Genomic DNA, 25031 nt, shown 5'->3' with positions numbered 1-25031 from the left:
GTACGTACAGGCAAAGGCAACTCTATGCAGTCTGTGCATGCATATATAAGAGACAAGAGAGGTCAGAAAGAAACAGGCAGGCGTAGTAGTCCGCATGCCGGTTCCAGGTACCGGCCGTACCCTAATATGGCACGTGTGTTACCAACCCACAAGTCAAGCCTAGGCCCAGAAACTCGCTCGTGGAAAAAACCAAGCTCAAGAGCGTTTGGGCCAGACTGGTCTCGTCAGATATTTGGGTCCATGTAATAGCATAGTTATCAATTCACCGCTTTGCAGAGTAACTTACTCTCTCCGTTTCAAATTACAAGACGTGTTAGTTTTTTTAAGATACGTTTGATTTTAGGGTTATATATCTAGACATAGTGTACATCTAAGGGTCTTGTCTCGTAGGTGGTCTCCCATGTAATTTTAATACGACTTAATAGACAACATATACAATGATTGTTTTTTAAGTTGTCTCATGGTAGCTCATAATTCCTTAATTTATGCATAGAATAAAAATAAAGTTGTGAGTTGCATGGCAACAACAACTCATACAATGGTAGAATAGTTGTCTCATTGTCCTAAATTTTAGCTCATGAGGTGATTGTTTCGCGAAACAACGACCTCCTTCTCTCTCCCCTCTCTCTTTCCTCCGCATCACCAAAAATTATACGTGGCACTGCATGAGACGACGTACGAGATAGCTGACGTGTAGCAATGTACCTGCCCTAAGTGCATAGAAAATTATAAATATAGACAAGCCAAAACATCTTATAATTTAGAACGATGGCAGTATATAAGAAAGGAAACAACTCTGAAGTCAGAACATGGAACTATAATTGGGGCCGTCCACTCAAGGTACCGAAGAACTACCGTCGTAGTCCAATTTTACCCAAAACTAAATATTCTATATCCTAATTTTTAGAACCAGACAAAGTACTTCTTGCCCTAGTTTGGTGTGGTTTTGAAGTCAGTTTTATCCTTTTTTTTAGTTATAAAAGAGTAAGTACTTGATAAGATTTTGAACCCATAAAAAATATCTCTAAGCTTTAAAAATTTTCATAAAAAAATCTAGTGATAGATAGGAATACGACAAGTCCAACAATATATTTAGAACCTATGAAAATATCTCTAGATACTCTAGAAAAGTAGATTTAGGTCTAGGAAATGAGAAAATATATTTAAAAAAATAAAGAAAATTCCAAAAAAAACATTATAATTGATACATAAATATGTTTTGGAACTTTTTTTTTGCAAGAAAAAGCATATAAGAAACCAGCACAAATGCATAGAATGAATACATTCAACATTAATGTATGTTGCATTTCATGTTGATGCATATCATATTTTCATCGTCCAGACCACCGCGCGCGTCGTCGCGCCCTCAGTGTTGAGAGAAGATAGTCAAGAGGGGTGAGAGTGAGAGAGAGCGATGAAGAGAGAGAAGAGAGGGTGAGAGAATGACAACGCAAACCCTAGTGTTGTGTTTATGTATGTGAGGTTGGCCCTTGGTCTGCTGGGCTTTCAGGCCTATTTTTTGGGCCTCTTAAGGGGCTTGCCTATGAAAATAGGCTCCAATCCTAAAGAGGGTCCTATTAAGTGGCCTGCCTCTACAAATAGGTTTATAGAGACGATTGATTTTAGACTGTCTCTGTAAATAGAGTGCACACCTCTAAAGTTGACTGGATATTTTAGGAGACATGGACAATTTTAGACCATTTCTGTAAATAAATAAGTTGTCTCCCCTAAAATCAATATTGTACTAGTGTTTCACTTATATCAAAACCTAGCTTGCGTGTAAACTTTCTATGTATGTTCATGCCGATTGGATTTCGTAGACTTATTAAATATTTGTGTAACTTCACTCAGCTCTTTACACTTTTTAATTGACTTGATATAGATTAAAAAAATATATAGAGCACTTGAAATTAATTTGAGTAGTTAATGACATGACATTTGGAGTTCTGTTTGTACCAAGTTATCACTACTAGAAAACATAATATTCTTGAGGGCCAAAAAACATCAAGAAAGCCATGAAAACCGTCAAAGAAATTATTCTATCGAGCAACCCTCAAGGAAGGACCTCTAAGATTAGAGAGCAAGGAAAATTCAATTACCTTGGAGGCAGCCGCCACAAATGATTTTCTTAGGAGTTTAGACGCCAAGGAAACAAAGACGAAGTCATGTTTTTCATAACGTCAAGGAAATATGACAACTACTAAGGGTATATATTTTCTTGAGGGCTGATGACCCTATGGTATTTCTACCTACCACCAAGGACACACACAGGAGAGGGGGGGGGGTCATTTGAAAAAATTAAAAAAAAATGAATTTCAAAACTATGATAACTTAAAATATAATTTTTGGACTCTAAATAATTTCAAATGAAAAGGCCATCAAACACAAAGATGTAGATCTCCTCGAACTCTACAAATTTGATATAAACTTTGTCTTGATCGGTAGGTTTCTGACGGTACGCCATCAGAAAAATATTTTTCTGTCGGTGCGGTAATTTTTCTGTTTGTTTTTTCGCTGATAAGGAAAATTGCATTTCTAGTAGTGTAGACATCTCAAACTAAGTGCTAATACGCATTCTCTAATGCATAACAACTCAAAATGTATCTTTTGTTGGATTAATGTACCGAGAAAAACCCGTATTTCATTCGACAAACATGTTAATGGAGCATTTGTATAAAATATAATGTCTAACTAACAAGCCTACAAAAGTCCATTATATTAGTGGTTAAGAGGAATAATTATAAAATGAACTTTTTTTCTTTGTGGCTGCAGCAAATTACTTGAGGATTTGCATATAAGGAAACTAGCACTTCCTTGGCGGTTTCCAATTTCATCCAAGGAAATATGTATTACCTTTTCGGTTTGTAATAATATTCAAGGAAATAAGGAATTACTTTGGCGGTTTGTAATAACACTCAAGGAAATATTAAATTACCTTGGCAGTTTGTTCTAGCACTCAAGAAAAGGTGGAAATACTTTGGAGGTTTGGGTTAGCACTAAGGAAATGCATTTCCATGAAGGCTTCCACAACCCCGGCCCAAAGGTAATAATGATGTATTCTTGAGTTTCAATTTTGCTCCTGAAGGAAAATATTGGCCGCCAAGATATTCTATTTCGTGGCAGTGTATGGTTTTGCACGCCCATCAAGTAGAGTTAATAAGGTGAACGAAATATTGCAGGTTGGTTCAAATATCTAGCCTGTTCGCTGGTCGGTGTTTCTGGGCTGATAAGCCCGACTGGTGCTGCTTTGTTGTGAGAGAAAAACTGTTAACTGGCTGATAAGCCCTGGCTAAAACCAACAAACGAACAAGCTCGAGACTTCGTTAAATCAAAGGACAACTATTTACCACGTGGTCAACTTATTTCCGTGGGCCTAACAATCTTGTGTTGCTTCTGCGCAGTTTCCAACAAATTAGTTACGTATTTAGTTTGGTTTCACAAACCTGTATCAGTTCTCTGGGAATCGTCAGAGCAAACATTTTCATCAACATCTATAAAGTGTTACACACTGGTACAGGTGGTTTTGTAGTAGTGTACAACCGTGACATAAGGTATGATGATCAGATATTCATTCACCATTGCATCATGTATACACAAATAAATATTTAAAGATCTCTGTAAATGTCGCACAATTTTCACTGCCTCACGTGTTACACGTTTACACTCTCCAGCGTGATCGTAAGCTGATGAAGGCAGTAATCCATAAGAATTAAGAAAAAAACGATCTTTTACCTTGTCAAAGTCAAAGATCAAAAGGCATTTGGAGTAGCAATATTATTATTTTATCTGCCTCAAGCACCCAGCAGCAGAGAGCAGGTTTATGCATTTGCTCCAAGACAGCGCGCGTTGACTGGCAGTTAGCCAACGCGCCACCACTGAAGCAGTTCCCCAGCTTTGCATCTGCCATTCACACAAAGTTAGTAGGAAATGCCCTAAATACTTTACTGTTGACCAAGCATGCATTAGCCCAAATTTGTTATTATTTGTCGCATAAGATCATGCGTCTCCACGCAGTACTGCCTTTAACCTCTGTACCACCCTCTCAATGCCACCCTGATCTGCGACCTGCAATGTAAGGTCATATCATACTGGATAAGCGATTCATCATGAAGCAAAAATCATTTGCTCGAAAGAAAGTTTGCAAAATCAAACAAGAAATCATGCCTATGCGTAGATTGAAAGAACAATGCAATATAACGTTTCGATTCAATGAGTTAACTGCATGCATATGCGTAAAAATTTAATTGACGATGATCGAGGACGACTTACCAGCGTGTGGATGGTGTAGATGGCCCTAGCGCCGACAACAGAGAAGTGGGCGTTCTGAACCTCGCCACCGGCCTCCTCCACGGCGCGCACCGCGCGGTGGAACGACGCCCCCTCGCTCGGTGGCTCGCCGGTGACGAGGATGGCGTGCAGGCCGGACCCGAGGTGCTGCACCTCCACCTCCGCGGCCCCAGCGGCAGAGGAGGAGCCGGAGCCGGAGCCGGAGCCCTGGGACGACGGAGCCCTTGCGGACGTCATCAGCTCCCGCTTCCTCTCCTTGAGCCTCTCCACTCTCTCCGTCGTCTGCCTGATGTAGGCCGCCGCTTCCTCCAGCCTGTCCGGCCGAGTCATCGCCGGTGGCCTACGCTGCACCGCCTGATATCGACACAAAGGCACACACATCCATCGATCAGGTACGACGATCATATACCATCATGCATGAGATTTCATTTCTTTTTTTGAGCAAGAGATCTCATTTCTTTCATGAATTTCATTCGAATATATAATTATTAATTAACTACTGGTACGTAAAGATGCATGCATGGGTGATGATATATATATGTAGGATGATGAATGAGCACTAACTGCGGCTGCAGACGACGGCGAGCTGCCGGCACGGACGAGTGTGTCGAGGCGGGAATAGAGGGCGTTCATCTGATTCCGGCGGTTGCGCTCCACCGTCTTCCTGTCAGGCTTGCCTCCACCGGGGGCGGCGGGGCCGCCAAAAGGAGGAGGAGGAGGCGGCGGCATCTCCATGGCAGCCGTCCGGTTAATGCCGATCAGTCAGCGTGCTTCTCTTGTAGCGGCGGCGGCGCGTCCTGTCTCCGGCTTGTTCGTTGTGTTCCTCGTGCGCGCTCGATGATATATATATGGGCTGCTAACGTACGGGTCGGGTTTTCTTGTACTGTTGTAGTAGTAGACTAGACTAGCTTGCAGTGGTCAATTGTATTCCATGAGAATTTAGCACTTTATCTCCCCCTTTCTTCTAATTAAAATATACTAATGAATAGTGAACACCGATCGTCCTTTTATTTGCTTTGTTTTTAAAAGTCTCTGCGGAGTCCTTTGAAGTTTGAACTTAATTAAGCGGACTACATATATAGACTGAACGATTGAAAAGTAATTTTCCTAGGAAATGGTTCAGCAATGAGTACTGTACGAATAGCATTATAAAAATTTCTTTAAAAATCAGAAATATTTGTTGGTAGCTTCCAATAATAATAGTCATTATATATTAGATCTATTTCTTCATTTTCTAAAAAAAATACCCCCTCTGCAATTATAAAAAGCGACCCTGATGAGTATGCATTCTAAATTACTCATGTTAGCCATTATAGATGATAATCTAAAATACCAATCCTTTAATTTGCATAAAAATTATTCACTTTTGTCTATAAATAATCAACATAAATCCTAACTTTGACTGATCCTCGATATAAATCTCGAACTTGTTTATAAAGGTGAGGGTGTAATGTCTCTGTGGCTCATAGAATGTTGGTAGAGTTCATATAGTATATGCTTGTGCATTTAACTAGTAGTAGACATAGAAAATAAATTAAGTTACATCGATTAATTAATGTGCATGTCACAAAATTGCACTTGCTTTGATCACAATATCAGTCCACCTAGGTTTGTCCTAAATTAAAACTTTTTAAGCCTTTACTATCAGCATGTAACAACTCATATGGATTTATATTGAATAGTACAAATCTATACACAGGACACACTAGCTATTACAACCAAGGATCCTAGTGCGCAATTGAAACCAAAAGATTTAAACATGACCGAAAAGAAGATTAACACAAACGGGCATAATGCAAATATAGAGCTAGCACACAATTATATGTAGAAAAAAAATGAGCAAAGGCAGTGTGCTAAGATGGCCGTTTCTATTAATCATTAAAAATGAGGTTGGCAATCCTTTTCTTCAACTGCTACAAAACCATTTGTAAAGACGCCTTCTTTTTTGAATAAAGACGCCTCAATCTACAATCTCCTCTAAAAATTGTTTCTGAAATAAGCCACCTCTAGAAATGAATTTGTATAGAGGTGGTATTTTCAGCCATCTCTACAAATGACCCTATTTTTAGAGGTGGTTTAGATCCAGCCGTCTCTGCAAATGGATTTCTAGAGACGGTTGGAGCCATCTCTAAAAATAGATGCAATACAGAAAAATTCAAAACTTTTTCAAATGGAGTCGGATGAAGATAAACTTTAAGTTGTATGTATCGTCGAGATATCAACTTTGTACTTCCTCCATTCACTATGCATCTAGATACATAGTTAAACTTATGAATCTGTTAGAAAAGCCAAAGCGACTTATAATTTGGAATAGAGGAAGTAGTTGACAACTTTTTCAATTGAAATCATTTGGATCTAGCAAATTCTGTTTGGAGTTCTCATATTTTGAAATTCAAAATTTTCAAACGACCTCGGATGGAGAAATGACCAAAACCAAAGTTATACATATATCAAAAAGGTATAAAACATCGCAGTTGATAGCTTTCATTTAAAATAATCTATGGTCCAAAATTTAGTTTGAAGTCCTCACATGTTGAAATTAAAATTTTTCAAACGATCTCAGATGGAGAAATGACAAAAGCCCAAGTTGTAAATTTCAAAGAGTTATACAACTTGTAGTTGACAACCTTTTCATTTGAAATCATTTATCCTAGGAAAATTATGTTTGAATTTCTTAAATTTGAAATTCAAAATTTTCAAACAACCCCGGATGGAGAAACGACGAAAACCAAAGTTGTAGTACTTGACGATATCTACAACTTTGCAGTCAAAACCTTTTTCATTGGAATTCCTTTAGGGCCCCGAATACTCATTTCAAAATTGGGTAAAGTGAATATGAGGGGAATATTGTGCCCTTTAGTCACATGTGACTTTGGGTGGAGTGCAGTGGTCAGGGCCTGTGGTTGTCTAGTGGGGGGCTTCCTAGATTAACTTTTTCTATTTTGTCCGATTTTATGAATCCTGGAAAACGATTTCTAGAAGCGGTTGCTATGTTGCCACCCGTCCGTAAAAATCTTATTTCTAGCAATCTAAGCTTAGTCCAGCCACCTCTACAAAACATCTACAACCATCTCTAAAAAGGCAAGTTGGTTTAGTGTTCGCTCGGCACTACAGCTCATCCTCTTCCTCCATTGTCGCATCCACGTGTCAGCCCTAGCTACCAAGAAATCCCTATTCCTCTCCCCAATGTGTTGGCCCTACATCCTCCCTGGCACATCAACTCCAGGAACCATCATCCTCTTTCTCTTAGTCTACTGGGCCCTCAGCAACATCGAGGTGGCCCTAGTTTGCCACATCGAATAAGCCGAAGATGTGTCTTGCATCTACGCTCTACGGATATGAACTAGGAGTACTTTGAGAGTGAGTGTGTGAGAGAGAGAGAGAGAGAGAGAGGAGAGAACGAAGAAGGAGAGAGAGGGAGGGAGCTAAATCTTACCATATGGGTCCTACTTAATGGATCCAAGGGCGTGCAGGCGAGATCCACATCCACTGACGCATATTGGAGAGATACACCGGCCACCAGCCACGCTCTCACATGGACCGAAACGATGCGGCTGTGAAAATCTCAACGGGGATCCACGTACATCGTGTGTAGAGGAGTTGAGGAAGGGACGGGCGGGCGGACGACAACGCATGCGATCTACTGGCCACTGGCACACAGTCGAGAGTTCACAATCACTTAAATGGCGGGATAGATCTAAGTGACTCACAACCTCTGCAGATCCACTAGGTGTTGGTCGGTTGGGGCAGCTGAGGACGTGGGGAGTACAATCTAGTTGCCGATGCTATGCTGAGTGGTGACATGCCACCATGGAGATAGACAATAGCGGTGTGACTGAGAGAAATGCAAAGGTGGGCGTTGGTGGTGAATTAAAGAGGGGAGGCGAGGCGATCAAGAGATAGTTATGATTTCTATAATTTTCCATCTGATCTTATTACAGAGTCGGATCTGTCTTCGTAAATCAGAATATTTTTAGAGTCAACCTTCTTCTACGAATAGATTTTTAACGAGGCGTTCTCAAAATCGTTGGGTTTTTTTTATGATACGTACAAATTTTGGCCTATCTCTGAAAGTAAAAAAGGATGGTCAAAAATCATCATTTTTTAGTAGTCATTAGTGAAGTTAAAAAGCAAACGCAGAAAGATGGCTGCAGATAAGCCGCACCCAGTATATATGTGTGAGTGTGCGGCTCTGGAAGTTGCCATGGAAATGCAGTGCGTTTCCTGAGTGGCGCCATGGAGATGGTGCGGTCTCCATGCATGACAGACCAGACGAGATTGACGACGATGAGACCGAGCCCCCATCATGCATATAGATGGATTATATTACACGGGCGACCGCTGACCGCGCGACTGGGCCAGCTATAGCTGGCCGGGCCTGATGCCTCTGCTCAGTGCTCACGGAGTCACGGGCTGCTGTGGTGTGGTGGGAATAATGGAAACCGAATATCTTGACCGCGCTTTACTGCGGCCTGAGACGACGGCGACAGTGCCGAGCGAACAGCGGCAGCCGTCGGATCACTATCGGACGGCGCGGATGCGGTCACCGTGCAGACGTTCTCTGCTGTGTTGGTCGGCACGGCATCCGATCGTTGCGGCTGGCTTGGTCGCCGCAGGAATAATTCGCCACGTGTGATTGGAGATGCTTGTCGTGTCCATCGGGCACTCATTCGTGTCAACGTCTGATGATGATGGAATTCTTATTCCCCAGGTGATGCAAAGGCCGTGACGTAACCAGCCAATCTCAGTTTCTGACGAAAAGAAGACCAGGGCTAGTTGCCACGATATCGGCTGAACGATTCTTTTTCTTTATTTTGGAACTGTTCTTTGACCGACCAATATATGCTTAATGTTTATTTTATTTCTGTGGCGAAACCATTGGCTCGTGTTAGCACCCATAATTATGTTATTTTATCTTTTCTACTAGGTAAATTTTTTTTTATGCAACTAGTTACACATTATGTCGAGATATATATTTAAAACGATGTATCCAGAAAAACTAGAATTTCCCACAATTTGGACGGGAGGGAGTACAAAACTACAAGGGTTTTGCTTGTTTACCTGCATTAACCCATATCTAGACTTAGTAGTACAATTTGTCTATCGCCCTGTTCGCTTGAACTTATCAACCATGGTATAGTATTTTTCTCTCACAATAAATCAGCATCAGCCTACTTATCAGCTTCAGAAACCATCAGCCGAACAACTATGTTTGGTTCCCTACCAAAACGCTTATAAAGACTTAGACTTGCACAATGGTTAAAACAGGCACAATGTAACATTAGCTCGCATGCCAAATTCGATCGTATTAGGAAGTACAGGTTTGCACAAGCTGATAGAGCAAACAAACATAATTTTTCTCACCTCCTGTGCCTCTACTAGAATCATGAGGTGTAAGGCGACTACATACAACACAATAAGTAATAAACCAAAAAAACATTTGCCAAACACAGCTGGTCGGTATAGGATAACCAAAGACTAAGACATTGCATATGTTTATGTTGTCTTCATAACCACAAAATTAATTTTAGAAGACATCCTCTCTCATTAACAGAGGCGGGCACATCTAGTGACTGCCTCTGTAAATGCTATGTGGCCTCCAAGCAAAGACACGCCTCCGAAAATCATTTACGGAGACAGGTGTACTAAGACGACCGTCTCTGTTAATTATTGATTTTATAGAAGTGGTTGCCTTAGAACGCCTATCTCTGTAAATTGATTTTCAGAGGGTCTCTATTAATATAGGCGGCCATTCTAAACATCTGTCTCTAGAAGTTGATTAATACTCCCTCCGTTCCAAACTATAAGTCGCTTTGACTTTTTTAGTTCATCCATTTTGCTATGTATCTAAACATATTATTATATCTAGATGCGTAGCAAAATAAATGTACCAAAAAAGTCAAAGTGGCTTATAATTTGGAACGGAGGGAGTACATCTCAAGATGCCCGCCTCTAGAAATAGTTGCATCCAAAAATAATTCGTAACATTTTCATATGAACTCGGATAGAGACAGACTTAATAGCAAAATTGTAGCCCTTTACCCAGATAAGTTTTTTATACAAAACTGTTTAGAGTAAAAAAAATTGTTATTTTAAGTTCTCATATTTTGAAATTTAAAATTTTCAAACAACCTCGGATATTGCCATGGTGTTTACCTATACAAGCCCGCGGTGGTTTCTCGAAGGAACCACCGTCCACGTCACCCAAAAAAAACCTACCGTTGGATCTCGGGTTCGATGGACCAGATCTGCTCAATCGGATTCTACTGTTCCTAGCTTCTACCTGCTCCATGCTGCTTTTATTCACCTCCCTATGATTTGGGGTAGCTTCTTCAGAATCCGCCAGCTTTAGGTTTCTGACCGATCTGGATCCATTGAAACAGATATATATCTAGGCTTCTGCTTCCTCTTCTTCCCACGCTTTTCCCCGCACCGGCTCCCTCCCTGACCTCGACGCCTCTCCTTCCCCGTCTTCCGCCGCTCCTCCCGCACCACGCCGCCGCAGTCGCGCCCCCGCCTCCCCTTCCCTGCTCCTCTATTCATCCTTCCTCCCCTTCCCCACTCCTCTATTCACCCTTCCTCTCTTGATCTCGACGCTGTCTCTCTCAAGGCCGCAGGCCGAGGATGCCCACGGAGCTGCGCAAGCTAGGGCGGGCCCCGCGCTGGCGGCAGGTGCGGGCGGGGCGGACCCCGGCGCAGTGTGGGGCGAGCGCCCCCCTGGCGCCCGACGTGGAGGCCGCTGGCGCGGGCTGGGTCCAGGCGCAGAGGCTGCTGGCGGCGCACCGGCACGACCAAACCTCACGCGACGGCTTCAGGCTCGAGAGCTCCAGGTGAAGCCGCTCTCTCTCTTGCTCCTCCTCTCCTTGGCTTGCTAAAAACCCTATCTATTTTTTCTACAAACCCTACCTATCTTTGCTACAGGAAACCCTAGCTCCCGGTTCCGCTCAGGAATGAAGCTACGAAGTGTCGACGCAATGATTTGAGCAACTATCAGGAGGTACGCAGTTCCCTTGGACATATTTTATTTATACAGGTTCTCTATTCATTTTGTTTCAATTCCACATTTAGTTTACTACTTAGCCAGCCAACCTGTATTTATTTATTTTTACCAAATTTATACTAAAATGTTCCAGGCGCTCAGACCTTTTCTGAGACAACATTCAAAGACCACACTATTCATTAAAAAAAGTCCATGGTTAAGGGGTGTGCGGTTAGTATAAAATATTTTTAACCATTATGCATTGATGTTTGTAGATGTATTTAATACAAGATAATAGGACGAAATAATTTTTTTTAAAGATACCATGAAATTCTAGAGGTTTTCTTCTCTTAACAATGGTTACTACCTACTTCTATTGACCAGCTACGTCCAAATACTCTACTACTATGGCTTGGTTGTAGACTGCCTCTTATTTCATAAGGCCCTTTATATAGAGTGTTCCTTTACTTGGTGGCGCTGCCTACAACCCAAAAATATCTTAGGGCAAATAGATTACATGTTGCGCCTTTCTAATTTATGTACGTCAACATATATTTTGTTGCCTTCAGTTTATGATGGAAAAGTATTTTGTCCTATGTGTTTTCATTATTTTCCTTTCTTTTCTAGATAAGGCCTTCATCTTACACTTATATGGTACCAACCATGTCCTATGTGTTTTCATTAAATACTATCTGGCTTGCCTACTCGCTAGGGATACGAGGTAGGCATGCTTCTTCATGTCAATTTACTTCCAATAGTGAATCTCGGTCTTCGACAGTTTGAGCTAACTTTGTTTCTTTTGTTGTCCTTTTGATTTAGAGTTCTTGGTTAGCCTTGAAGAAATATGGAGCAGTGTTTTTGCTACCTGCTTCGGAATAGGAACCACGCAGAAGTTCTGGCATCAGGGCTGCCTCTTCAACAACAATGTGAAGTTTTGTATGCCTTGATATAGACCTACACCAATGAAAGTAGACCAACTCAACTAAGCTTATGGATTTCTCTCTCGTATGTGTTAGCACTCTCACGACCATGATATTTTATTTAGTTGCACATGATATATCATATTGATCCCTAATTCCATTAGTCTTTCTATCCGTAATTTTACCTAGCCTAATAGTTCCTTTTGTTTTTTATGGCCAACAAATGTGACTGGGAAAAGTATAATTGGAGTGCTTCAGTTCACATTTAGCAAACAAGGTAACCTCCAATTCATATTGCTCCTCTATTTCATGTAGTATCTCCGTTGAGTTGTTTGGGTATTAAAAAATAGAAACTCAATAAATATTTTTCCTTATAAATTTCCTGTCATTTTACCATGTCTAAACTTTGACGCTCATGTTTCTCACATCACTCAAACAAGGCAGCAAATTGGCGAGGGGAACTACAGCTATGATTCAAGCAGTCCCATGAATGCAACCCTTCTGAATCTAGGTCTCTGTCTGATGCCCCTAGCTACTTTCCCCTCCATCTCCCTTTCCTGTGTTTCTGTGATTAGAAAAAGAGAGGATTCAAGAGTTCTCATAGAAAAATTTATGAATAAAATGGGTTACTGATTACACGAATTGATGGCTTCCATTCCAAAGCTCAATCAGTTAGCTCTTTTTTTTCTCAAAACAGCGCAGAAAAGCTCTGTATCGTTTCGTTAAGAAGAATCCATTAGCTCTTGAATTGAAACCAATTTATTTAGTCAGATTTGGGGGACACGCAACTGTTTATATGGCCATGCATTTTTCCTCACAAAATTCAGAGTTAAAGTTTCTTGATATGCAATGTTCCGAAAAGAATATTTATTCCTGTCATTTGGCTTTAGCTTCCCATGGGCAAGTAATACTTATGGTAATGACCCCTCAACTACTACAAAGATATTGAATTAGGGATATCCTATGAGCCACATTTGTTCCGCACATCAATATTGTATTTTATTGACCGCCTAATTTTATATATGTGCTTTCATCAATCAAGTTATTAGTAGTGCCATGCGAAATTTTATCGTATCTGATTTACTGGTACCAACCAAGAGCCAATTCGGCATTAGATTTTCTGTACTTCAAATTCGACATTTTGTTTCCCTAAATGTCATAATGAAAGGTCAGATGTATGTCATGGTTAGCTTAGTTATGGAGGGAGTATTGGCTCAGCTATGTCAATTATCCTTATATGAGCTTCTATGAATTTTTTTACTAACTTGCCCAACCATTTAAAGGACTGATCATCTACACACCTATTCGATTTGTAGTGGGAGCCAACAGACCAGGGCAATGTGCATGGATGTGGCTTCCATCTATTCTGATTGGTAATTGAATTATCAGGTACGGTTGAATTACTTCTGCATATCTGTCTTTACAGTGATTTACTATAGCTTTCAGTTTGATCCAACAAAATTGGCCAAACCTACTGTATTGGTGGTGTCTGAATATTGGTTCAGCCTGTTGGTGTGTCGAACCTGCTTTCGTGCGAAGCTGCTGCTCCTGCTTCTCCTGACCTTAGCTGGCTTTTACTTAGCTTCTCTTTACCTGCTCCGGCTTCCCATCTAAATCCACTCAATCAAATATATACTCCAGCTTCAGCTTCTCCTTCTCAACCCATCTGGAAAGATCTCGTCTCTTCCCGTCGTTCTTCTCTCTCTCCCCATCGCCCTCTCTCTCCCCAGCGCTCTCTCCCTCGCCCTCTCGATCCGGACGCGGCGACCATCGGTGCGGACGCGGTGGCTGCGGTCCATTTATGTTTCAAAGTGCGCCCTTTCGCAGCAAAGGGTGCTTACTCCCATTGTGGAGATATGTTGGTGTCTCCAGGTTGGCTCTGTTGTCGACTATGCTTTATTGGTAATTCAGACAAATGGTTCATACGCTTTTTGTTGTATGTTCAAGCTACCTAAATTTTTGTTACATGCTTTAACAATGTGGTTGCATAATCACTAGATACTAGGTTTAAATAAGTATGCATGCTTACATATTTGAAGTGGAATCGTTGTGCATTCCATACTATCTTAAGGGATTAAATGTTCGGGCCACTTTCCTAGGATTAGATCAATTAAATAACTATGATTTCTATGTTTAGCCTGAGGTGGATGCACTTAATTTGTTGCAGTAGAAATTTCGCATGGCACATATCTATACAGTCTACGAGTTGCCTTTCGTGGTGCATTAACAGAGTTAGCCTAGTCAAATTCGCTCTCATTTGTTACGGCGTGGAGTAGCTGTAGCATATTTTTGTTCCTTCTCTACAAATAATGCCATAATGGTGCTTCATTTAAATGGTGAGTTTTCACAGTTCAGTTGTATTCAGTGCAATCATAGCGCAGATGTAAATGGTGACCTTTCACAGTTAAGTTCTATTGAGTACCATATTTCCTATTTATGCTTTGGGGTTATTATTTCGTTTCCCTCAAATTAATTGGCTTTGGACAATGGATGATGTATATGTGCCATGAACAAAAGACTGGATCATCATTTTACTAATTATCGTTTTCTTCAAATTCAGTTCAATGATATTTATTTGACTGGTTTTGGTACCTCAGACTTGTGACTCCCACAAGGAAGACATGATTTTGGGACTGCTAAAGTGGTGGTGAGCAATTCTTATTGTACTTCTTCCACCTATGTCGTATCAGTCCACTGTGTTTTCATGTTTAGCAAAACCCCTATGGTTAGTAGTTTGCTGCTATATGTGTGTTTTTCCCTGTATGCAGAATACCCTTTATATCTATGTTTATTCCTTAGCAGCATTGAGTTTTTCTTGTTTACAAGAGTGCATGACAAAACAAATCTTTTCATTTGGTGTGCTTTGCATGAATAATATGTTCAAATTGTTAAATTGATTTCCTAATGTCGTCCCCATATTAGCTAAAATTCTTTGTTATTGTTTCTTCGTCCCCTCTTCTGTTTCTGTGTACCAAAGAAAATATATACTTGCCAGCATGTAGCTAATTATTTTTGCACCAGCTTTGGTTTCAAAGAATTGCTACAAACTATATCTCACTTCTTCTATGATACGGCCATGTACTCATCCCAAGGCAAGTTTCTTAGTCTATTTATGTACTTCATTCTTAGCCTGTTTATTTAGTATTTTAATACATACATTCTCTATTTATAACTACTTGACAATGGCCGCCTTGGCTATAGAGAAATCATCTGCTTACGTTTTATGTGTATAGAATGTTGTGTTGATGCCAAAGAGGTTTCGTGTGTCATCAAAGCACCTGCCTCTTCTTTTTTCTTTTTGCGCCAAACTATTTTTCTACGATCTTTTCAGTTTGCTAAGAAAAGAAAAAAGAGGGCTCTGCCTCTGCCTCGGATTTTATCGAGCGCAAAAAGATTGGAAGCAAGGATGTCAAACTGTCTCAGATTTTTAGTGTGGTTTTAAATAGCTCTCTCGGAGATGCTCCAATATATAACCAACCCCAACGATGACCTTCTGTGATTCTCTAGGGGGTTTCATGAAGGATGTCAAACTGTCTCGGATTTTCCATGCTATGTTTATGGTCCTAACTTTTTGAGCCATACGTACCTTCATGAAATAACTAACATAGATTTCAAAGTTTTCTCTGCATTGATGCTATTTTTTTTGCTCCTACCTTGGACCTCGATCAAGGTTATGGTGTTTCCATTAATTTGTTTTAGGTTGTTGCAGATCTATCTTTTATCTTTCTTTTTTCCTTCCATGTTTTTGGTCCTGTTCCCCTGGAATCCTGGTCCATCTAGCTTCATGGGTTTCTTCGCCATTGCATTCTCCTGCAATCTGCTCCATCTATCTTGATAGTTTTCTTCGTCATTGCAATTTGTAACCATATGGTGTTTTCTCCGTTTTTAGCGTCTACTGCTCTTCTTTTCAAGTTTCTATCTCTTCAGCTGCTATTTCAGTTCCCATGTTCATTCATGTTTCGGTTTATTTGATTTCCAGTGCACATCACTATATGGCACAAGGAGTGCTTTGCCAAATCGAAGACGCAAAGGACTTAACTATGCATGTATTATACATTCTGTACCTCTTCCTTCCTTTGACTACTTTCTCCATACATAGATTGAATGCCTCTGAGAAAAAACAGAATTAAACATCTTGAATAGTTATTGATGGGTAATGTGTTCAAAAGTAGCTACGGATAATTTAAGCTTGCTACTTTTAGCTGGCACGATTTCTTGTAGTAGATTGTAGGTTATATAGATTAGTCCTCTATACATGGATTGCTTGTGCAGTGCTTTCGGTACCAGCTAGGGCTGCCAAATTAGGTGATGATGTTGCATCTGCTACATAATATGGCCTATCATTTTCTTACGCCGTAGCAGCAACAAATCAATTCTTTCTTGAGTAAAGTCCATTGCTTATTTTGTTTAGCCACCTTGTGAGCATTGTGTATTCCTCGCGTGGTGCAAAATAAAACGAGTTGCTTATGTGCGCCTTCTGTGTGTACCTAATTGTCTTTTCTCCTCTTTCTATCCCGTACCCTACAGGTCATAATGCTACGTTGAAGGAAAATGCAGCTAGCATACGCATTTATATTGAAGATGAAAGGAAGCAAAGTTGCAATATATTTTCAGAAGACATCCGCGAAGCAATCCAGCAAAACTGTTCTCGTGTGTTTACCATTGGCAAAAGTAGAAACTTTCTTTTCCCATTTAGATACCTTTCTCGGTTGTATAATAGTTTAGCACAATATTAACTGAATATTCTTGACGTTGTCATTCAAACCAACGTTCCAGCTTCTCTATATAACATATGTACATATTAGCTCGATGGATACACTTCCGCCTAACTTGCGACGCGCGCAAAGGCGCGCGCAACATACTAGTATACCAAAGTTGTAGTCATCATTACAATCTACAACCTTCTAGTTGAAATATTCTTTATTTGAAGTTGTTTAGAGTCTCAAATTAAATATGTGTTTTAATTTTTTAGATTTTAAAATTCCAAATTTTGAATTTGCAAACCGCTTTCAAAGTTTACGTGGTAATACCAAAGTTGTAATGCCCGACCCAATTTACAAGTCTATGGTTAACAAGTTTTTTATTTAATGTTGTTTAGAGTCTTAAATATTTATTTTAAATTCATATATTCTGATATTCAAACTTTTGAATTTTTCAAACAATCTCCAATAGAGACACATCGTATACCAAAAGACTACCAACTACACGAGTCACGCACACAGCACACGATTCATCCACTTGTAGCGCGACACATTACTTTGCAAATAATATTCTTCTCTTCGTCTTCGACTGAAGGTATCACTTCCACAATGTGCACCAAATAAACGTCGTCAGGTCGTCTCATCCATCCACACCACACGAGGCCCTGTTCTGATTATCAATAACCATATATAATAATGCAGCAAAGCTTGCACGAATGGGATGCATAATGTATTGAGTATTGACCCAAACACACATGCTTAGCGACATTACAAATGCTAACATTGGAGAGATTTTTTTTTGTGTAGTAAAGAAAAAGGAGTTGCACTTGCACAGAAGCTTGGAAGATTTGTATTAGCCCAAAAAATGTGATACTAGAACTAGAACACCACCAAACCACACAGCCAATAAATCAGCAGAGGCCCAATGAACCAACGTGAAGCCCTTAGAGGTGGGCTTAGCCCACACGGCTCTCAGATCTGAGCCTCTTTGTGGGCCTTTGTCCGCCAATGGAAAGTGGAAACCGCCGCTCGGTTGAGACGGGGCTAGTTCGGGAGTACGCAACAATCCGTCCCGGCATATATGGATGGGCTTGATGAAGTCTGGCTTTGTGGATGGGCTGCACATACGATTGCAGTCTGCTTCCAGTTGCGGACCCGTGAGCCCGACGGAGGCCCACTTCTTCTTCCTAGTATCTGATTGAAAAAAGTCCACATTATCTCATCAACTTTTGTGAAAGCCTATTTTTTCTTACTGAACTCTAAAACCGAGTAAACCATCTCCTTCAACTTTTAAAACCGTTCGTTTTACCTCCCTGATCGGTTATAAGCGATTTTCAAGGGTGGTTTTATCTTTTTTTTTATTTCGGCTGAATCTTTGAAAAATCAAAGTAAATCATAGAAAAATATAAAAATAAAAAGTACAATTTTTTTGGACTCCACATGAGTAGATATACATAGTGAACATATAATATGATATGCTTTAGTACATTTTTTTATGTAGCTTTAGATCTATATTTTTCTGTAATTAATTCATAGCTGTAGTTTTCTATAGTCCAATTGTGTTGAAATTTTTATGGTGGCCTAATTATTGTATGCTTGAACTGTGGTAAAAATTTCGTACTTATTGAATCATGTATAACTTAGTTATAAATTTCTAAATACTTTTTAACAAGCATACACCTAAATTTGCTTCTGATTTGACACTGAAAAAAAGGGAAACATGTCAAGAAGACCCATCGCGTCGCGTATCAGATCTGGGCCTTTTCGTGGGCCATTGGACTGCTGGATGAAGCATTGCAGTCTGCTTCCACATTTGGGGCCGGTGAGCCCGACGGAGTCTCAATTTTTTTTTTTTTTTTTTGGGGAACAACGGAGGCTCACTTAGTAGAGAACTGCATTTCCCTCAAAAAAAAAAAAAAAAAAAGAGAGAGAACTGCATGATCAGTACTACGTCGATGGTCTATGTATGTTGGACAAATTTCACGGTCTAGTGATCTTTAGTTTACGTAGCTTCCGTTTTTTCGACAGGGAGTTACTATAATCTCGTAAATTAACATAGTAATTATCATAACTCAAAGTGGCTACAGAATAAGTTATTCTGTAGCCAGCTACAGGATAGTAGTTCTAATATATATATATATATAGGGAGAGACTATTCAGTAGCCGGCTACAAAATAAGTTATTCTGTAGCCACCTCCATTTACCATAATTTTATACACTAATTTACGATAATGTTAATACATATTTACGATAGTTGGGTTACTATAACACATGGAGATATTTACCGTAACGTTATAATAAACCACTTAGTAAATTAACATAGTAATTATCGTAACTCAAAGTGGCTACCTAATAAGTTATTTTGTAGCCAGCTACAGGATAGTAGTTCTATATATATATATATATATATATATATATATATATATATATATATATATATATATATATATATATATAGGGAGAGGCTATTCAGTAGCCGGCTACCAAATAAGTTATTATGTAGCCACCTCCATTTACTATAATTTTATATACTGATTTACCATAATATAAATACATATTTACGATAGTTGGGTTACTATAACACATGGGGATATTTACCATAACGTTATATTAAACCACTTAGTAAGGAGTTACTATAATCTCGTAAAATAACATAGTAATTATCGTAACTCAAAGTGGCTACAGAATAAGTTATTCTGTAGCCAGCTACAGGATAGTAGTTCTATATATATATATATATATATATATATATATATATATATATATAGGGAGAGGCTATTCAGTAGCCGGCTACAAAATAAGTTATTCTGTAGCCACCTCCATTTACTATAATTTTATATACTAATTTACCATAATATAAATACATATTTACGATAGTTGGGTTACTATAACACATGGGGATATTTACCATAACGTTATATTAAACCACTTAGTAAGGAGTTACTATAATCTCGTAAAATAACATAGTAATTATCGTAACTTAAAGTGGCTACAGAATAAGTTATTCTGTAGCCAGCTACAGGATAGTAGTTCTATATATATATATATATATATATATATATAGCGGTCCTTTCGCCGACACGAACCGATTATTAATCGCTTAAAAGTGTATATGCATATATATTTGTATACGTAGATAGAGAAATCAAAAGTTAGAACACGTCAAATATATTCGATTTCTTTTCGGTAATGCTCAGGAGCGGGCGCATGTCAGTCTGTGTATATGCATATATATTTGTATACGTAGATAGAGAAATTAAAAGTTAGAACACGTCAAATATATTCGATTTCTTTTCGGTAATGCTTAGGAGCAGGCATATGTCAGTTTGGATGCTGCTTTCCAGGCCTGCGCATACCGGTCCAACAGGCTTACTTGCTCTTTGCGTCCTCCCATCTCTCTAAAAAAATGTCTCCCCATCGCTCTCATCCATCGCGTGCTGCTGCATGGTGCGCTCGCTGCTGCCGTCTTCCCCGCCGTGCACCACATCTCACTACACGTGGCTCCCCCATCCAGCGCCGCGCTCCATCCCCCGCCGCGTCCGCTCTAGTTCGTTGTGCACCGTGCACCCACTGCTGCACACCGTGCCTTGTGCCCCGTCCCCCGCGCGACGAGGTGCTGCCGACGCCGCCGTTCTCCACCAGAAGGTCATGGCCGCTGTCGACGTTGAGGCCATTGTGATGCACGACCTCAGCAAGGAGATGTTGCGATGAAAACACATATTACAAGCGTATGTTTCAAATGTTTCAGAGGTATGTTGCAATTGTTTTATATGGATATTGCAAAAGTAGATCGGGGATGTTGCACATGTTGCAAATGTTTTAGAGGCATGTTGAAAGTATTTCAGAGGTTTGTTCAAAATGTTTCATCTGTTCCAGACATGTGTTGCAAACGTTCTAATCTGGAGTTGCATATGTTTGACACATATGTTGCAACAATATTTTCCAAGTGTTTCAACTGTTTGAGTCTTATGTTGCAGTAAGTATTTTTATATTATAAGTTGTAAGTGTTTTATCTGGATGTTTCTTATGCGTGTGTTTGGTTGGGAGGTTGGAGTGGGTTGGAGCAGGTTAGACCCGTTTTTTTGAAGTGTTTGGTTCAGATGGTACTAGGTTGGGGCTGTCCCATGGAGGGAATGTTCTAGCTAGATGCAGGTTCAGCTTGCCCCTCCAAATCGGAGAAACGGGAGCCGACCCACTTTTGTGGTTGAGCGAAGGCACGGGGAGCGGCGCCGGCGTCCACGCCGACACGGTGAGCGGTGCGTCCTCGCGGGTGTGGAGGGAGCGGCGTCTGGCGTCCTCGCCGGCCGAGGGAGTGGTGTCGCGCCCGCGGAGGGAGGTGCGCCGGCGGCCTCGCGGGCGTGGACGGAGGGCCACCGGTGGCCTGGCGAGCACCGAAGAAGGGGGAGCGAGGGAATAGGGAGCAGCACCGATGTCCGCATCTACGCGAGGGCACGGCAAGCGAGAGGGCGAAGCAAGGGTACGGGGAGCAGCGGCGGCGTCCTCGCCGACCGGGGGATCGGCCTCCGCGTGAGCCACGGGTGCGGAGGAGGCGCGCTCCGCATACGCATCAGAGGGGAGAGAAGAGTCCAACGAAGAAGAAAGGGTGAGAGGATGACGTGCGGGCCCCACGTGTCTGTGTCCCATCCCATACAAACCCAGCACTACAACAAAACAAAAAACATGGGATGAACCTAACCCCCTAACCAAACAAAAAATGGGTCCAACCCAATCCTAAAAACAGGGTTGGGTTCAACCCATCCCTCCTAATCCCAGAACCAAACACATGCTACGTTTTTCACATATGTTGCAAGTGTATGTTTCATATATTTCATCTGCTGTATACGTACGTTGCATTCAAGTGTTTCATGTTACGCGTCTCTCATGTTGTTAAGAGAGTCAGGGGCCGTGGGGAGTTATGGTAGCACGGCGTGGGCACCAGGGAACGGGGCGCGGTGAGCTATGGGCCAGCGGACAGGGCGTGCGGCGCGTCGGTGTTCCATGGACAGGGCGCGATCGGGGCACGTTGTGGGCAGAGCGCGAGTGTGGGGTGGGGCGAACGGCCTCGAATCAAGATGGATAGAACGGGCTGCGAGTGCGAGGCGAGTCCTCAGACACGCGGACGTTGCGACGGGACGGGGTGCGCGTGCGGGACGGAAAAAATTCACGCAAGGGGGCAGGCTGTGCGGGTGTCCGGAGGCGCGCATCTGCCCGGACGTCCGGACGCTAGCATCTCCTATTTCTTTTCTTTTCTTTTTTGCGGCGGCACCTGCGTACGCAGAAGTTTTACTTCTACTGCATGCGCCTTTTCGCTGCAGTGGTTGTAAAGAAATTGGACAGCCCATGAATAGAGATCGGAAGGTGAAAACGTAGGGAGAACGTATGTACGACTTTAGGAAAAATTGTTTAATGCATGAAACTGACTAATTTGATTTAGGTGTTGGTTGGTGGATTATTTTTCTACAAACTTGATCCATAATTAAAGAAATTCGACTTAGGTGCAAATTAACCAAAACACCGTACATTTTTTATTAGGAAAACAGATGTAGGAGTGTATATGTCACAATTTAACTGTTTGCATCCATATATATGCCTACGGACGATGATTGTGAAGTGGCTAATTGATATTTCTATATGCGAACCATACGGATGCACTATGTATCTCTTTGCAGTTTGCACAACCACCTTTCACATCAGGTGCCCATGGACCGATGGACGGCAAACATTTCAATATTACTGTAGTATTCTTCATTCAAGACAAGAGGACACCGGCCGAAAGTTGCCATTGCCTAGCTAACATCGAGCGTTCAACCATACCGATGCATGCCGTGGCGCTCGTAGTAATTCCTTGGTGAGGAACGTAGAATCGATCCCACAAAGCTACACAGTCGGTCGTCCAACGTCCTGTTCGTTTGACTGATAAGCCATAATTAAAAGTATTGTTAGTTAATTTATTGTGAGAAAAAAATATATTTTATCTCCTTGCAACTAAAAAGAATAAAGTGTGAATATTTTTTGGTACGGCATTTGTTTTGATTCGTCCGTCTGCCCACGTCTGCGATCCCACGACATCTTAATTACTGATTGATCGTGCTATTCTCCTTGATTGAATATTACCTGTCATGTGATAGAGAAATCACGGCGAAATAGAAAGTAGAAAATTATTATACTATCCATATACACATTGCATGTTTGCATGCACCAGCATACATCGCAAGAAGCAAAAGGAAAAAGAATTAACACAGAAGGAAAGAGAATTAAGACAAAAGGAACATCTTTGCACTTCTGAGAACCTTGCCAAATCCGCCTATATTTAATTATTTTACCTCTTTGCATTTGTAAAAGGGATAGCTTTTTTCTTCTTTCATTTGGTTTCACGCTTACGTGTTCCATCGTCCTCGCTAGCTATTTCTTGCGTGAACCATAATTGATGTCATCTGTCTTCCATGCCTCAGCCTTCTAATCCCAAGAAGTCCCTACCTCTCCCTGACTGGAGATCCGGCCTACCAGAGGATCTCCTCGAGTCCATCGGGTAGCGTCTCGCATCAGGCCACAACGCGGCGTTCTTCCGATCCGCTTGCTCCCCATGGCGCGCCGCCGTCCCGTTCACGACCTTCGGGCCGCTCCTGCTGCTCCCGTTCGACCCCGACTCGGACCACGTCGGTTTCTACTGCGTCCCGGAGAAGAAGGTCTTGTCCAAGACGTTGCCCGACGTGCACGACAAGGTGGCGTGCGGCTCCTGGTGTGGGTGGATGGCGCTCATGGACGAGGCAGCATCCGTGACGCTGCTGAATCCATTCGCCGGTGCCCGTGCCCCCCGCGTTGAGCTCCCGCCAGCAGGTGAACACGTCGCGGCGACGTCCTCATCAGAACGTGTGTCTAGGGTCCACGGCCAGTGGGTTCTCCATCCCACCAACGGCCACGGGACGCGGATGCCGCAGGCAAAGCCATCAAGCTAGAAGATATAAGGGACGTGTTTTTCCATGAGATCGTGCTCTCGGTGCCGCCTGACGTCGTCGGCCGCGAGTGCGTGGCCATGGACATGCTTGGGTGCTCCACGGAGGTCGCGTTCTACCGGGTTGGAGTCGACAGCGCATGGACATTACTCGGCACCAAACTAGAGTTCTTCGTGGGGTCCATTGTCCACTGCCAAGACATGTTCTTGGCGATCGATTGCACTGGAGAAATCTCCATCTACAGCAGCAACGCCATCGGCGCTACTCTAACCGCGACGCTGCTGCCATCGCTGTCGCCACATGCAGGGCTCTGCCACCGCAACTACCTAGAATCAAACGGTGAGCTGCACATTGTGGGTGCCATGGTGAGCACGTTCCATAAGACACAGAGCTTCACCTATAGCAGCACGATCTACAAGTGCAACATCCACGACCTTATGCCGGAGTGGTCTAGGGTGAGGGACATCGGTGATCAGACACTGTTCGTGTCTAAACATTTCAATGAAAGCTTTAGTGCAACAAGTGTATCCAAGTACAAGGAGAACAAAATCTATATGTCTAAGTCATTGTATGGGGATCCATACGACTTGGTCCATCGACTGAAGATCGTTGATATTGCTACCGGTGCATCCGAAGTAAAGCCCGTCTAGGAAAAGATGCAGGGTTCCGAGGCTTTAGGTTGGATTCGATCTAATCTCTGGAAGCTCTAGAGTTTGTGAGCTTACAACGCCGCGCACTCTGTGACTATGTTAAATTCTTAAACTTTGCTTTTTGAATTAAATGCACTTTAACATTGGTATTTAATTTAACAGTATTGTTATCTTATCGTGTGATCCGTGTATTTTTAGTATAAATTGTTAGTTATCCCGTAGTAGCATACGAACACGCTACCTAGTTAACTAAAAAATACAACTTATAAACCAAACAAACAGGACGCAACATTGCTCCCTCCGTACAGAAAAAAGAGTCGTGGAGGCATTTGAATCGTGTCCCAGATAAACTATCGTTCTATGTGACTGTCCCACCAACTGCACCCTTGAAAGCTCTAGTTTGGTTTTGGTTAATTGATAAAACCCTAAGTGCTAACCTAGTTTATCAAAGTGATTATGAGATAGGTAGCACTACTCCAAGTGATGAAGCAATGGTGAAGATCATGACAATGGTGATGGCATGGTGATGATCAAATGCTTGA

General features: G+C 41.6%; 2 protein-coding genes across 2 annotated transcripts; one reads left to right on the top strand and one right to left on the bottom strand.

The window, feature by feature from the left end:
* Positions 1–3590: 3590 nt before the first annotated feature.
* LOC136471499 (transcription factor bHLH162-like) lies at positions 3591–5086 on the bottom strand. The gene is made up of 3 exons (XM_066469228.1): positions 4852–5086; positions 4270–4641; positions 3591–4065 (listed from the first exon to the last, which is right to left on the bottom strand). The coding sequence occupies exons 1-3, from the start codon at positions 5020–5022 to the stop codon at positions 3997–3999; spliced, it is 612 nt and encodes a 203-aa protein (XP_066325325.1). The 5' UTR covers positions 5023–5086; the 3' UTR covers positions 3591–3996.
* Positions 5087–22594: 17508 nt separating this feature from the next.
* Positions 22595–24489, top strand: LOC136468817 (uncharacterized). The gene is made up of 3 exons (XM_066467243.1): positions 22595–22661; positions 23433–23723; positions 23825–24489. The coding sequence occupies exons 1-3, from the start codon at positions 22595–22597 to the stop codon at positions 24487–24489; spliced, it is 1023 nt and encodes a 340-aa protein (XP_066323340.1).
* The last annotated feature ends 542 nt before the right edge of the window (positions 24490–25031 follow it).

Source organism: Miscanthus floridulus, chromosome 8 (assembly GCF_019320115.1).
Source record: "Miscanthus floridulus cultivar M001 chromosome 8, ASM1932011v1, whole genome shotgun sequence".
Classification (NCBI taxonomy): Eukaryota; Viridiplantae; Streptophyta; class Magnoliopsida; order Poales; family Poaceae; genus Miscanthus; species Miscanthus floridulus.
This window is presented reverse-complemented; position numbering and strand designations above follow the sequence as displayed.